This window comes from Ornithodoros turicata, chromosome 1 (assembly GCF_037126465.1).
Source record: "Ornithodoros turicata isolate Travis chromosome 1, ASM3712646v1, whole genome shotgun sequence".
Lineage (NCBI taxonomy): Eukaryota > Metazoa > Arthropoda > Arachnida > Ixodida > Argasidae > Ornithodoros > Ornithodoros turicata.
Genome location: NC_088201.1, coordinates 47,712,368 through 47,727,534, shown reverse-complemented (window position 1 = coordinate 47,727,534; position 15,167 = coordinate 47,712,368). Strand labels below are relative to the sequence as shown.

At 43.6% G+C, this 15,167-nt stretch overlaps 1 protein-coding gene across 1 annotated transcript in view; it reads left to right on the top strand.

Annotated features, from left to right (window-relative positions):
* The window catches only part of LOC135389523 (tyrosine-protein phosphatase non-receptor type 61F-like), a 60,604-nt gene that overhangs the window by 29,091 nt on the left and 16,346 nt on the right, over nucleotides 1–15,167 (top strand). Inside the window, exons 13-16 of the mRNA XM_064619584.1 lie at nucleotides 3,448–3,546; nucleotides 3,633–3,782; nucleotides 6,837–7,046; nucleotides 13,678–13,845. Coding sequence (XP_064475654.1) covers nucleotides 3,448–3,546; nucleotides 3,633–3,782; nucleotides 6,837–7,046; nucleotides 13,678–13,845 — 627 coding nt within the window. The remainder of the gene's footprint in view (nucleotides 1–3,447; nucleotides 3,547–3,632; nucleotides 3,783–6,836; nucleotides 7,047–13,677; nucleotides 13,846–15,167) is intronic.

The following is a 15,167-nucleotide window of genomic DNA, read 5'->3' as shown; positions in this document are numbered from 1 at the left end:
AACGAAATTTGCTTTTTCTTTTCTTCTTTTTTTTTTTTTTTTTTTTTTATTGCTTGCTGAGAGCTTAGCGCATCACCACTACATATCAGCGCTTATCGTACCGGGGAAAGGCAAGAGCTGTGTCCGGCAGGATGAAATGACTGATACGGCAAGCGACTGCGAACGCATGTAGGAATAAAAGGAAGGAAAAAGAAAAAAACAAAACAAAGATCGTGAAACATACCGCGATAAGGGTTTGCCAACATCGCGTATGACGTTTTTCTGTGACGTTAAGTGAGGGCGGAGATATCGACGTCACCGTCGCTCTTTTGGTGATCACCTTGTTTCCAGCGGACGGCCAAGGTGAAATACTTAAGTCTATAGCACTCGTTGAGATTACTCTAGTGCTTCATCAGTAGTTCGAGCGGTTCATGTGGTGATCAGGCTTTAATATTACTGTTGCAATGTGCTCCCTAAAGTCAATAATTAAAAAGTTGATTAAAATATCTCTGTTAATTAGTCCCCTAACTGAGCAAAAATTGGTTTCCTAGTAGCAGCCCCGTCGAGCAATCCAATGACAAAAGTAAAACCGCCCTAAGGCAACTACCCATTTTATGAAAATTTGTTTCAGATAAAAGGAAACACCTTGTATATTGCTCTGATGAATGGCATGGCCAAGTGATTGTTTTCTATCGGACAGGTAACTAGTGAAAGCTTTTTTAAAGTAACCATGGGCTCTGTAAAGCTCAAGCTTTTGCGACAGGATTTTATTATCTACAAGGTCAATCTCCAATAGATCAACAAAACTGCCTAATCAAAAGAGTATTGTCAATATTGTCAATCTTGCCATAATCTACTAAAGGCAGTTGGTTTACATTTGACAGCAGGAAGACATTGGTTTGTTAACCAATACTGTTAAGGTGATAGCAGTTTCTGATTTAAAGATGAAATCCAACCTGTCAGAATGACTTTCTACTATTTTACTGGAAACAAAGAATGAGGGTATAGGATAAGTATGGACACGAAGCATATCCCCTTTCTTAGGAGTTGGTACAACTTTCACTAGTCTAATGCAGCCTGGGAAGCAACCTTCAGAGAAAATAAAATTGAATAAATGAACTGATGGAACTGATAATAAGGGGGGGGGGGAGTTTAATTACTCTCATCAATGTACCATTATGTCCCATGGAACATGTAACATGAACTGTAAAATGATCAATTCAATTTCTTGTGTGACTAGTGTCAAAAAGGGGTGATTCTGAATTTCATAGCAAGTTGAGGACATCCAGGGATCGTGAACGTTGCAACGACAACTTTATTTTAATGTTGTTTATAATTTGTTAAACTCATCTGTGATAGAGTAAGAGGATGGCAATCCTATGTGCAAGGACGAAAGTCCTTGTGCATTGGATTGCAATCCTCTTACTCTGTCGCTTCAGTCTTGCTTCTTACACTGTGCCTACTCAATGCGTGATTAATGGTATTATATTAATGGCAATAAGTCCACATAGTACTTGTCCAGCCCCTTTTTTCTGTTCTGATGTAAAGGTCTTAGACACTGATTTTCTTACACAGTTTCCTATGTGATAAAAATAATTACATTTAGAGCACTGGATTCTAGGCTCGCTTGAAGTAATGGCACTCGTGAATGAAAGACATTTCACCCTCTGATACACTCATTGCAGTCCCAGGGAGCAAACTTGCCTGAAGCCGTGTTATCTAACCGCAGCAGCAGTGAGGGAATCTATGCTGAATGAGACTGCGTTAGTGGCCACACATTATGGTGCTCCAAGATATTTTTTCACCATGCTGCTAAGTCACCTGGGAGTCCCTTTTGTAGTGGGGCCCTAGGGTTACGCTCATGGTACAAAATGGTCCACATGTGATGGGGAGGTTGTCCTACTGTTCTAGTAGGCTCCTTCCTGCACTGTGTTATCCCAGCTTTTTACGAGAGTTGGCTTTTGCTTATCTCTCTAGCATAAGCCATAGTGTGAGAGCTGACATGTACATCAGTTGTGTTTAAGGTGGTGGAAGTGTGGGTCGAGAATGGCGAGTATCTTCTGCCGCAAGATGTGTCTGACCCTCTTGATTGCAAAGCTCGTCGGATGGTGGGGGATTGTGTTATTCCTTTGTGAAACATGTACTCGTGTGATGTACACACTGTAAAACCCTATAATATAAAAAAGCCAAAGTTTTCGTTAGCCGGGTGCAGGGCACATATTCACGGCCACTAAATTTCACGAAATCTAGATGCTAAAGTTCATGGCTTGTTTGCCTGACTTTGTGATACACCTTAGATTGCCCTCACCATATTTAAAGTGGCATTGCACATGCTTGTGGGGTAAAGCAGTTCAAATGCCCACTAGCAACCAAGGGTGAAAATAAAGTTTGCGATTGTAGCATTGTTTTCGATACGATACGACTGTAAAAGTCAGGGGGGTTTCAGGGAATTTGCCAAAAAGCAGCTGAAGTGTGGGAAAATCACAGACAAATGCTGTGACGATGTAGAACGAATAGAGTGTGCTGATAAGTGGTTGAGTGACCACGCCGCAGCAACATTGCCACGAGTAGCAGTTCGCCAATAAGACAATTTCAGTGACAGAAAAGTTGGACAGCCTGACTAATACTGAATAAATGATCTGTTTTATGAGGGATCTGTATCAAAACATAGCAACAGGCACCAAGTTCCTTTTTGTTTCGGCCAGGGAATTTGCTTCAAATAGTCAGTGAAAACCTGGAAAAGTCAGGAAATTTGAATTGTGCAATTTGTTAGACACCCTGAATAAGGGATGTACAATATTAATGTGCTTTCTGCATATTCTTCTGCGAGCCACTGTGATAGTGTGCATATATCATTAAGTGTAATACTTTCAAAACCCGGAGGTAAGACTAAATATCGCATTTGAGGAATTGCAGTACTTTTGAGCTATGAAAGTGTACATCTGCCCATCGCTCTGCATGTGTCTGCTTCATCATGTGGCCATTTTCCTCTCGCGTCTGTGCATTTGCTCCACAACTGCACATCTCCTGAGCATGGGGAATGAGATTGTGTGATATGGCATGTTCCCATATACTCTTTCATGGTGTGTCGCTATAGCGCTGATGCCATGTAGTTGCTAGATGCTTCTCCAGGCATGGGGGAAGGGGCACTGAAACTTCTAGCATTTCCAGAACGTAGAATTGTGGTCCGGTATGTAACCGTTGTATAATAATGAGCTTTTGTACATCGTAAAAGTGTATTGTACGTTGGATCTCATGTGATCCAAAGAATTAGTCACATAATATTACATAAACAATCCTATATAATTTCATGACTGCAACGAATATAAAAAGTTTGTTTTATCTAGTTGATGCATCAGAATGTTTTCACACAAATTACATCCTAGTTTGTACTACCCACAATTTAAGCATTTTCATATTCACATGTGATGGCACTTCTGTTTTTCTAATGTACTTAAGGGTTTACAGGGTCCATTACCAGCAACTACAAGTCATTTCTGGCTCATGGTGTGGGAACAACAGTCCAAGGCTATTCTCATGCTGAATCGCATCATTGAAAAGAACACTGTGAGTTTTGCCTTTCTTCAAGTTCGTGGCTGCGTGGTCTGAGCAATTGATGTGGGTTTGCAAGCCTAATTCACTGTCCGGAACAGGTGAAATGTCATCAGTACTGGCCTATGGGGACGGAACATGGTGGAGAGGATGATCTCTTGTTGCCTTCTGTTGGGCTGAAAGTTACCTTTCTCACAGAGAAACCAGCCACAAATTACACAGTTAGAGAACTACTGCTGACTGACCTTGAGGTAAGGCTGCCGAATGGTTGCTTCACTTACGTTAGCAATGCATAAAGGTGCGCAGAACATTTGAAACACTAAAAATGGTCACATAAAATGGAGACGACCCCTGTTTATTCGGCACTAGCCATTTCCAGTGAAAGTGTCCAGTCAGTGTAGGATCCAGATAAATAAAACTCAGGAGCAGACGAGAGTCATCGTTTGCATAAAATTCAGCTCCTGTAAAATCTTACTGGTGACATTGTTCGTTTTCTCAAAGTCTGAGCCGTTCTCTCACTCATTCTCGAGAGTCACAACAGGGGGTTCTGCACTGTCGTCATTGAATCCACGTTGCTCGTCAGTCAGTGACACCTTCATCCCTAATTGCGACGTAGGTGTCATCATCCCGGCAAACATTTGCATACTGCAAAACTGTTGTCATCCACAATTGTGAAAATTAGTTTTCGCATTACACAATGCACCTCGGGAAGGAAGTAAAAGATTTTCTTGACTTTGTGGATCATCTTCACTAGAGTGGGGAGTGGTCAGTGCATGGTATGGTGGGAAGGGGGAATTCCTTAAGGTTGCAACAACAACTTTATTTTAATGTTTTTTATAATTTGTTAAACTTGTCTGTGATAGAGTAAGAGGATGGCAATCCTATGCGCAAGGACTCTCTTCCTTGGGCATAGGATTGCCATCCTCTTACTCCATCGCTCCAGTCTTGCTTCTTACACTGTGCCTACTCAATGCGTGATTAATGGTATTATATTAAAGGGACTATGAAACGATTTTTTTTTTTTGTTTCGTTCGAAAGAAGACATTTTCCTGAGTCTAGAACCGAAATTTTACTTTCGTCGCGCGAGCGGATTTCTCGGGAGCGAATTTAAACGGAGCGGCGAAGGGAGGACAGCTGGCGCCGCGCCGTGACGAGCTGCCGAGCGGAGACACAACGGGTAACTTGACGCGACCACGGCCGGCTCAGCAACATGTCGTCGTGACGTGTTGCCGAGCCGAGGAATCCCGCCAGGAGCATGCGCCGTAGGATCCCACGTATGCGTTCATCGGGAGTGGAAATCTCCATGACAGCAGCTTTCGCGCGATCGGCAGATTTCGGCAGTGGCGGCAGCCACAGCGCGAGCTCGCGGCATTACTTGCCATTGTGCAACACCGGTGACGTAACGGGGAACCGAAGAACGGTCCGTACAGTTACACCATCGGCAGGGAAATATGCGCGGGAGAGGAGGAACGCGGAAGAGACATTTCCAGCGCGCGCTCCTCGCAGAGTGGAGCGATTTCGTCCGGAAAAATTTGTGGCATATTAGTTTCTCTGCGGGAAGAACAGTTTCCACCGAAAAAAAGTATGAGGGTTCGGGAAATTTCATAGTCCCTTTAATGGCAATAAGTACACATAGTACTTGTCCAGCCCCTTTTTTCTGTTCTGATGTAAAAGTCCTAGACACTGATTTTCTTACACAGTTTCCTTTGTGACAAAAATAATTACATTTAAAGCACTGGATTCTAGGTTCACCTGAAGTAATGGCCCTCATGTGAATGGAACACATTTCGCCCTCTGATACACTCATTGCAGTTCCAGGGAGCAAACTTGCCTGAAGCCGTGTTATCTAACCGCAGCAGCAGTGAGGGAATCTATGCTGAATGAGACTGCGTTAGTGGCCACACATTATGATGCTTCAAGACAATTTTTCACCATGCTGCTAAGTCACCTGGGAATCCCTTTTGTAGTGGGGCCCTAGGGTTACGCTCATGGTACAAAATGGTCCACATGTGATGGGGAGGTTGTCCTACTGTTTTAGTAGGCTCCTTCCTGCACTGTGTTATCCCAGCTTTTTACGAGAGTTGGCTTTTGCTTATCTCTCTAGCATAAGCCATAGTGTGAGAGCTGACATGTACATCAGTTGTGTTTAAGGTGGTGGAAGTGTGGGTCGAGAATGGCGAGTATCTTCTGCCGCAAGATGTTTCTGACCCTCTTGATTGCAAAGCTCGTTGATTGGTGGGGGATTGCGTTATTCCTTTGTGAAACATGTACTCGTAACAACTGTAGACGACCCCCGTTTATTCGGCACTAGCCATTTCCAATGAAAGTGTCCGGTGTGTGTAGGATCCAGGTAAATGAAACTCAGGAGCAGACGAGAGCGTCGTCGTTTGCAAAAAATTCAGCTCCTATAAAATCTTACTGGTGACATTGTTTGTTTTCTCAAAGTCGGAGCTGTTCTCTTGCTCATTCTCGAGAGTCACAACAGGGGGTTCTGCACTGTCGTCATTGAATCCATGTTGCTCGTCAGTCAGTGACACCTTCATCCCTAATTGCGATGTAGGTGTCATCATCCTGGCAAACATTCGCATACTCCATAACTGTTGTCATCCACAATTGTCCAAATTATTTTTAACATTACAGAATGCACATCGGGAAGCAAACAAATTTCATCACTTTGTGGACCATCTCCACGAGAGTGGGTATTTGTTAGTGCATGGTATGGTGGGAAGGGGGGAATTCCTTAAGGTTGTCCCTCCTGCTTGATGAAATGCGGGTTGCACATTGTCTAAACCTCAACACCGGATAGGTGAAGGCTGTTGTCTTGCATTTTCCTCGGTGGTTCCTGAAAGTTTTTACTGTAGTCCAGAAACTGAAAACTGGATAAATGAAGGCACATTGCATGGACCGAAGTCTATCCCAATATTTTTTGTGTGAATAGTGTGGGATTCAGATAGGTAAAACCTAGATAATCAAGGCTTGGCTTGTATTACATTTTGTAATACATGTACGATGACAGACTATACTGAATGCTATGTTCAGAGCACAGGGGCAGCCTGAGTAACCCTGCTTATGCTGCATATAGAGCTGTGTGTAGTGTCGAGTAGGATGAGTAGGCAAATAAGAAGTGCATTCGGTAAGCTTTGATGTAAATGTCATACATTATACTACCTTTGCGTCAGTACATTGAACATTTTGAACATTGCAATGCAATGTATTTTTGTTTCTGTTGTGGTTTTCCCACCAAAGCAGCAAAATGTGTGCTGTGAACCTACATTGCTCTTTTTTTCCCTCTCTACTTTCACTAGAGTGGCCAGCAGAGGGTGGTTCTGCACTTCCACTACACAACTTGGCCAGACTTTGGAGTTCCAGAGTCACCGGGAGCATTTCTGACGTTCCTCGGGGCTGTCCGGGAGTCTGGAGCTTTGGAACCAGATGTTGGACCACCAGTTGTTCACTGCAGTGCAGGCATTGGGCGTTCAGGAACATTTTGCCTTGTCGACTCCTGCCTTGTCCTGGTGCGAATTTACTTATAGACGTGACGTTGACTTGAAAAGCCTGGGAAGGCTTCTTTGCCATCCCCTAATCATGTGATTGTCAATTTTTTGTGATGCATTGCTACAGCAGGAGAGGATGTGATATATGTTCTTACTAGCAATAGGGTAGAGCATTCTCTTACTAAGATCACGGTCCTTCTATACTCCTGGTCATGCAACTCCGCCGGAAGTTTCCTCTAGGGTCCTCCGAGTTCGCCAGGTGGCGCGCGCGTGACTAGTGTTGCGCTACTCACAGGCGTTTGTATAGGCGCTGCCTGTAAACAAACGTGAATGCGCCTCATAAATTCAAACGTGCTTAAAGCAGTTATCATAACGTTATATTATGACACATATCGCATGCCAAGTCAGCGATATTCATATATTAGCGATATTAGTATGTCAGTTGTCTAATTGCGCTATCCACCTCATCGCCTTCCGCGACACTACGCATCCCTGCTTCACCGCATGCGGCTGAATGTTGCATTTACACCAGTTATGAGGCAGCGTCTTGGCCGTGCGTCCTCGGACCTTTGTGCAGCATGCAGTGTGCGTGCAGACCTGCACCACCTACTTATGGACTGCCCGGACTACCAGCGGGAGCGTGCGATCTTGCAGCACGAACTGCATGCGATCGATCATCGTCCATTTACCATAGGCAAGGTGCTGGGCCCATGGTCCAGTCCAGCTCATACACGCCAAGGTCTGCGTCACCTTTGGGACTTCTTGTCATCAACAGGCCTCTCCACCCTGCTTTGATTACCGGACCCCTGATCATATCCATCATCATCTCTCATAACGTACAAGTGGCACTGGGGCAGCGCCCAGCCTGCTGGCCGGCATCAGCCCCATCTCATCATCGTATCTCTATTTGTGTGTGTGTGTGTGCGCTATCCGCTCGCGGCACCGGCGCATCCGCATGTGTGATATCTGTATCACCAGGAACATGTATGTAGCCGTTGACATGATCTTTAGGAGAAGGCAGTCATACAGCCAGGTTGGGTCATACCTGCATTATGAAGGTGATAGTTGATTTCTACCTGCTACTTCGTGCTAAGCTATCTATGTATTTGCCGCATTTACCTCATGCCACTGGGATCCGGGAGCGAAGCTTTTGATAGCTTGTCGGATTATGAGCTGCTGTCGTTCCGGAAGCATACCGATGTCAACCATCGTATCTGGTTTCTTCCTTGAAGCTGCTGTTTCAACTGCACGGCGGCTCTGCAGTTCGCGAACCACCTTTTGAATTTTTTGAAGCATCCACACTATTTCTTTCAACTGTGTGTATTCAGTTTGCGTGATCGTTACTGTTCTCATGTCCGTCTGCACTGCTTTTTCAGCACAGGAAACATTTTCTGTGAAAACGTCAAATAGATTACTCAGGCACTTCTCACTATGTGTTCGTGGTGTGCGGCTATGCCGCAGTAGCCATCACGAGTTTATGTCGCCTCACCTTACCTGGCACTACGGACAGCGTGTCGTTGTCAGTTGAAGGCGGATCAACACATGCAGAACCCTATTGTTCAAGAACATCACAACTGTTGACTGCTTTTGCACCTGAACACTCCCGGGACGCTGTTACGGTGCGCGACCTCTTCTTTGCCTGTGGTTTCGATAAATAAGCTGGACAACCAGGGAAGATTCGCGGAATAGCTCCTTCCCGCAGCTTTGGTCTGTCGCGAGGATGCTGCACAGTCTCCCCGTTGATTGTCACACTGTCGTGAGTGATAATATCGTCCGCGTGGAAACGCTTGGCGCACACACGTGTGTTGGGGGAGCTGAATGTCAAGTCTCCAGTCTCCAGTCGCGGAATGGCGCACTTCCACGCATTCTTCAGAGTTTCGTCGTTAGGAAACAAGAATAGTGACACGTGTTCTTTGCATGACCGGTACCCGGAATTGCAGAACGGCACACAGCAGCACTTCGGCATGATCCGTTGACAAACGTGTGCAAAGAAGACTGGCCGCAACAGCTATGAGCCGGTTGGAGCTGCACCCCTACTCTGCACCCCTAGTACCGAGAGCGCCGCCCTGGTGGTCGCTCCTCGCCTTAGAACAACCCCTCCCATAGCGTTACGGCGGAGTTAGATGACCAGGAGTATAAAAGGATCGTGCTAAGATGTACGACCAGCTCCCGTGGCGTAGTGGTTATGATGATCGCTTTCCACGCCGATACTGGGAGGTGACACGGGTTCGAATCCTGTCACCGGCTGTGCTGTCTGAGGTTTTCCCTGGGTTTTCTGAAGACTTTCCAGACGAATGTCAGCACGGTTCCCCTTGAAGTCGGCCCAGGACGCACACTAATCCCCCTGTCCCCCAATCTTTCCTGCTGTCCTCTCTCCATCTGTCCACGTCTGTATGGCGCTCATACCCACAGTTGCTTCGCGGTGCTAACGCGAATAAAAAAAAAGTAAGATGTACGCGTGGAGTCACTATTCACGAAGCAAATATGCAGGTATTAGATGTGAAGTGTGTTGTGTGAAAAAGTAACGACTGCCATGTAAACCATCGCATCGCTGACTGCACTTGAATTGTGTCGTATCATGCGTTGCAGTGTTTAATACGTATGTTGGTGTGGCTGTTGAGGAAAATGATGAAGGCGCTGGTGATTAGTGTGACACGAATGTTAGGGGGTTCGTATTGGGCCTTGAAATCCTTGATTACCCTTGATTTTAAAAAAAGCTTCTCAAAGGTCCTTGAAGACCCTTAAATGCAGACTGACTCCTTGTATTCTGTGAAAATGCATCTGGAGCTAGTTAATTTAACCGGAATCAACTCCCTGCAAGTGATGCAGAGTTTTAAAGCCTTTGCACGGAGAGAGCACCCTCTTGGGGGTCTGTTGTAATGAGGGGACCCTGTAGGCTACTTTTGGTTTCGCACACACACAGGCTTGCATGTCGTGGTTCGTGTCTTGCTTCAACTTTAAACGTGCCTCCTGTTCGAGTCTAAGGTCACTAGGCAGAAAGTGCAAGTTCCAGACTGCCTGGCTAGAACATGAACAATATTGCTGCTGGGTCAGACCAAGTAATCCTCACCGAGCAAAGTGTGCAATGTATTAGAAGACTGTCAGCGTCACCACGATGGGCGTGTCAGCATTGAAAAGTCGTCTACAATGCTCGAAGCACCTATCCTGAGCAGCAGTAGGTGAAGGCAGCTCTTCCATTGCTGGTTACATGTCAGTGGGAAATCTAACACTGGGAATGGCTAGACGTGTGTGTGAAAACACACAAAGTCCCTCTCATCTCCCAACTCTTGGAACAGGCAGTAGGACGCATGATCTAGTTACAGAAGTCGAGACGTCATGGGCGGTGAAGGCAGTGCCCTCCCATTCATCCTACGGTGCGTCTGTAGATGTTGCTAATGATTTTCAATAAATGCTCTCGTATAGCGAAAGCACCAGGAACTTTACTGAGGCAAGAAAAAATATGCGCGCATTCCACGTCATGGTCTGTGGCCAGGATTTTCTTTTTTGCTGCTGCTGTTGTTGCTTTGCAAGAGGCACTGTGGAGAAATCAGAACACTTCATTCTGCATTGTATTTGATGAAATAGTGAATTAATACATCAAGCAAAAGGGATTAGATGTCAGTGTCACATTGTGCGTTGTTCAGAACTCAATGGAAGGGTCAAATAATGTTTGAGCCTTCCTTGAATTTTACCTTTTGGAATGCTTGAAATTCTTATATTATCCTTGAATTTTGTGTTTCATTTTTACTGTACAAATCATGAGTGTAGGGATGATAGATTTTAATTTCACATCATATGCAAATTAGATAGTACAGGTATGAAGTTCCATATCAATAATATTTCATAACTGTAGAATATGATATTGTACAGTTAGCTCACTCATAATGGTGCAGAAATGACATTGCTCACAATCATTGGGTAGCGATCCTTTCGGTACGTGTGAGAGCTAGGTCAACGCAACTGGAATGAATAATGTGGAATCAATACCCTGATAGCAAATAGTGTTGCATAGCTTTCCACGGTGTACAGGTGTTATAGCACCAGCAAGGGTTAATTGAAACAGCGAGATGTTGTGTTAATATTTGCATTGGCAGTGGTGTGGGTGTCATTGTATGGTTTTTAGTTTTTATCATGAAACATAGTTGCAACTGACTATACATACATATACATCTGGAATATGTTGGGAAGGGTTCATACCTTGAGGTGTGCACGGGCAAGTCCATGCCGCTCCCGCAATGTCTTCTGCAGGTATAGCCGCAGACGCAATGCGGGTACACCTACATTTTAACTGCAACATGCGAGGACACCAATTTCTACTCACAGATAATAAAACAGCGAAACAAATTGGAAAAAAAAGCGGGGTATGGTGTTCTGAATGACGGTTGGTTCTGAGTGTGTCATGCGGTGAAGTTGTACTTTATGATAAAGTATTGTTCAGCTAGTGCAATCCGACCGCGATATTGTGAGTTGATTAGCTCGTGTGTTGCCTAACAGGGTTAGGTTGAAAGGAACGAGAGTCATTTCCATGAATGCGTGCTGTTTCGCTTAAGGTTTCAGTGGTGAATTTGCCAGCTATTTAAGTGAAAGTCACAGGCGCTCCGATGGAAGGTCAAATTGACATGGTTTGTGTAAGTAAAAGTTTGTGTAAAAGTTTATTTTAGGGTGAAACCTAGGGAAAATGCCAAACTTAACTCACAAGTTAGTTTCACAAGAGGTTAGTGTAGGGGGTTTTGGGGACACATTGTGAGTACACCTGAAAATCGCAATACTGTTACGGATATCTGAGAATATACCCGAACCTGCACACACCTCTGTGCATAACGTCTGGTAACTGATCCTATACTATATGGAGTTTCTACCTGACCATCCTGTATCCTCTGCTAATACTACTGGGGCCTCTCGTGATAATTTTTTTATTGACTTGCAGATGTAACCTAGCGGAAAAGAAATAATTGCAGGGGCCAAAACAAGCACGTAAAACTTAGGAATGGCACTGCATTGCCAATGAGCTGCTGTGGTGTTGTCCACAAGGTTGCATGCAGAGTGGCATTTCGCACATCATGCAGATTCACACAATACATGTAGTAGCCCTAAACTCTCAGTGATGTCGATATTTGGCAATGGCAGCCACCCATTTGCTAATTAAAGTGGCAATATCTTGTGCCCATTATGTTTTGTGTTAACGATATTCATAAAGCCATGAACAGTAACGAGATTGTATGTTAGATCAGCAGATTTTTATGCAGTTTACGTACTTGGAAACATATTGTATGGGATGTAGCAGTAACACCTATGGTATTTGCTGTTTTTATATACACACGTCACCCTAACCTTAAAAGGTATTCTTACTAAGCTTTTTGTTTATTAATATACATTGTAGCCAATAACCCACTTGTAAAATTTGCTACAGGGGTGCATAATTAACGTGGTAAAAATAGCTCCAACATTGTCTGCTGTTTTGTTTCACATTTCACACGATATTTCTCTGACTGTATTGAGCCTTACTGGCGAGATTGACATAAGTTTACTCTGCATTTGCTAACCTTTTATTTCATATTTCGTATGTGTAGTGCTTGTGTTATCTGTTTTGAGGTCTTGCTTAAAAGACAGATCGGAAGATTTTCAGCATCTATTTCCCAAAAAGGTCCTCTTCTATGTCATTTATATTTCGCTCAAATTTGAGACCATTGCCTTTGAAGTTTGCAGCCTCAAAGAATGCACTGGCGATCATGCATTAAAATTCTGCTATACTCTGCGTGCAACTAAAAACACGAAGCACAGGGTGAGAACAGTGGTGATAGGAGCAGCTGGCTCTAAGCCAACATACTTGCATTTTGTGGAGTAATTGGACATCACTGAGCAGTACATTTTAAATCAAGGACATTGGATGCCTACCTTCACCATTGGTCCAGCATCATCAAATCGGTGTGACATCTAATGCTGTAAAAGCAAAAGTTACGCCGCAGCAGACAGCAGCTTGAGTGCTTCGGCTGATCAAAAGTGCTGTGTGAATTTACTTACCTGTTGTGCCTTACACTGTTCTTCTCGTACTTGGTCAGAATGATTGGTTTTACTGCTATTGATGATCCTGTATAACATATATGATGCATATGATATGATACAAATACATAAAAATAAAAATCCATGAGATTGACGGGACTTTTTTTTTTTACTGGTCGCCCAATAAGTTTTTAATACTGCAGTTTGATTTGAACTCCAAAATTAATATAGTGTTACTTAATTGCCCAAAAATTTTAATGTCTGCACAACATTACAAATTTGTTCATTTCAAAGGAGCAGCTACCTCTCAGTGCCTTGCTATAATAGCTTGTTACAGTTCCTTGCTGTATTGATACCTGCCGTATTTGTTGTCATTTGAACTACTGGCTAGAGCTTCTCTTAAGGTCCTGTCCAGTCTTCTACGAGGTTCCAAACTTTCCAAAGGCAGTTTTCTCAAAACCTGAACTTGTGACGAAACCCTTGCTCAGAGAATTCTGATGCTCTCTGAACAAATGGGAAACCTACCTTTAGGTGCAGTTCTTTCTCAGGTATCATAAATCCATTCAATAAAGTATCAAGACACTGTATCTTGCATTACTCTCAAGAATTGATTTTGTAACCTGCAGTGTGAAATTTTATATCATTTGTGCAGATTGCAGCCAGTGGATGTTGCATGGATGATGTAAATGTTCAAGAAGTGCTTTTGGAGATGAGAAAGTTCCGCATGGGGCTAATCCAGACTCCAGACCAGCTGCGCTTCTCATACTTGGCCATTATACAGGGGTCAAAACGCCTCAAGGAGGGTGTTCTCCTTTCACAGGTAATGGAGTTACGGTTGATGTCCTGGGGGAGTTCCATAGCAAAAAAGTATTGGAGTGGTGGAGGCACAGACTTTACTTATCAAGATTCATGTTAGCATTTGTAGGCAGTTTAGGCAGGTTACCTTGGTCGGTATGAACAGAGCCTCATGGCCTTGCACCTTTTTAGTCTGGTTACAGTCATTCTTGATACAAATAGTTGTTCATGTGTAATTCTCATCATTGCAGGATGCTTTCACTATACAGGATTTTGTGCATTTAACCCTAGTACACCATCATACTTGCAAAAACAATGGGAAGCATTCTTTAATAAATATTAGAGAAGGTACTTTTATGCAGCTGCTTTTCATTTTATCAAATTGTTGCACTGTGAGTTGCACCAGCAACATCAACCTACTATAAACTGTGTTGTGTCTGTGAATAAGTATGCCATGTAATCTCTCAAATGCATCCTAAAATATGATGAACTAAAGCCAAGGTGTGTACTGTTGGCATATACTTTACTTTAGATGGAACACCACAGCATTCGATTGTGTAGTTTGTTTCATAATGGTGCTCCCCCAGTAATGGTAATTTTTAGTAAGGAATGAATATATGCTGATGCTAACAGAATAATGTGGGACACTAGTTATTTAACATGTTCAACACTCTGTGTGATTTGAAGGGGCTACAACATTTCATCTCAAGTTATTCCAGATGAACATTAAAGGTTATTTGCATCAATGTGAACTTCCATTTCAAGTTTTATAGCAAAGAAAAGTAATGGAAGTGCAGAAAACCAGCAGCAGCTGCAGGCGCGTCTCTGCCTATGAGGAGTGGAAATTGTCATAGCTCTAGCTCCTCAGATGTGAGAGCTTGACGCGTTCATGTGTTCAACGGTCCTTATCTCACCAAGTACGACATACAGAAAAATAGTGATTTCTTCAATTACTCTGGGGTCCATGATGTAATGAAACGCATCTATCAACATGTCAGCGCGCCTTTGCTGTCATCTGCATTTCGGGCTTGTGGTTGTCTTTTGGCCACTCTATTGCTTGGTTGCCTTTACATTCAGGGTGCAACTTATTCTACAACTTTCTTGCCTTCCACGCATTGTGATCTATTTTAAAATTGCCAATTGAGAAGTCTTGCCACATATTAGAAGTTTTGCTCATAAGACTGGAAACTCACAGTACGATACAGGTCTTTCACTGTGACATTCATAGGAGCACATTAAATTCTACTGGAGCTGCAAGGGGCTGCGACAGCTTCATTGTACCGGCAGTTTCATAGCACAAGTGTTTGCTGTAGAGGGGTTTAAAGCATTTCATTTAGAGGCATTACA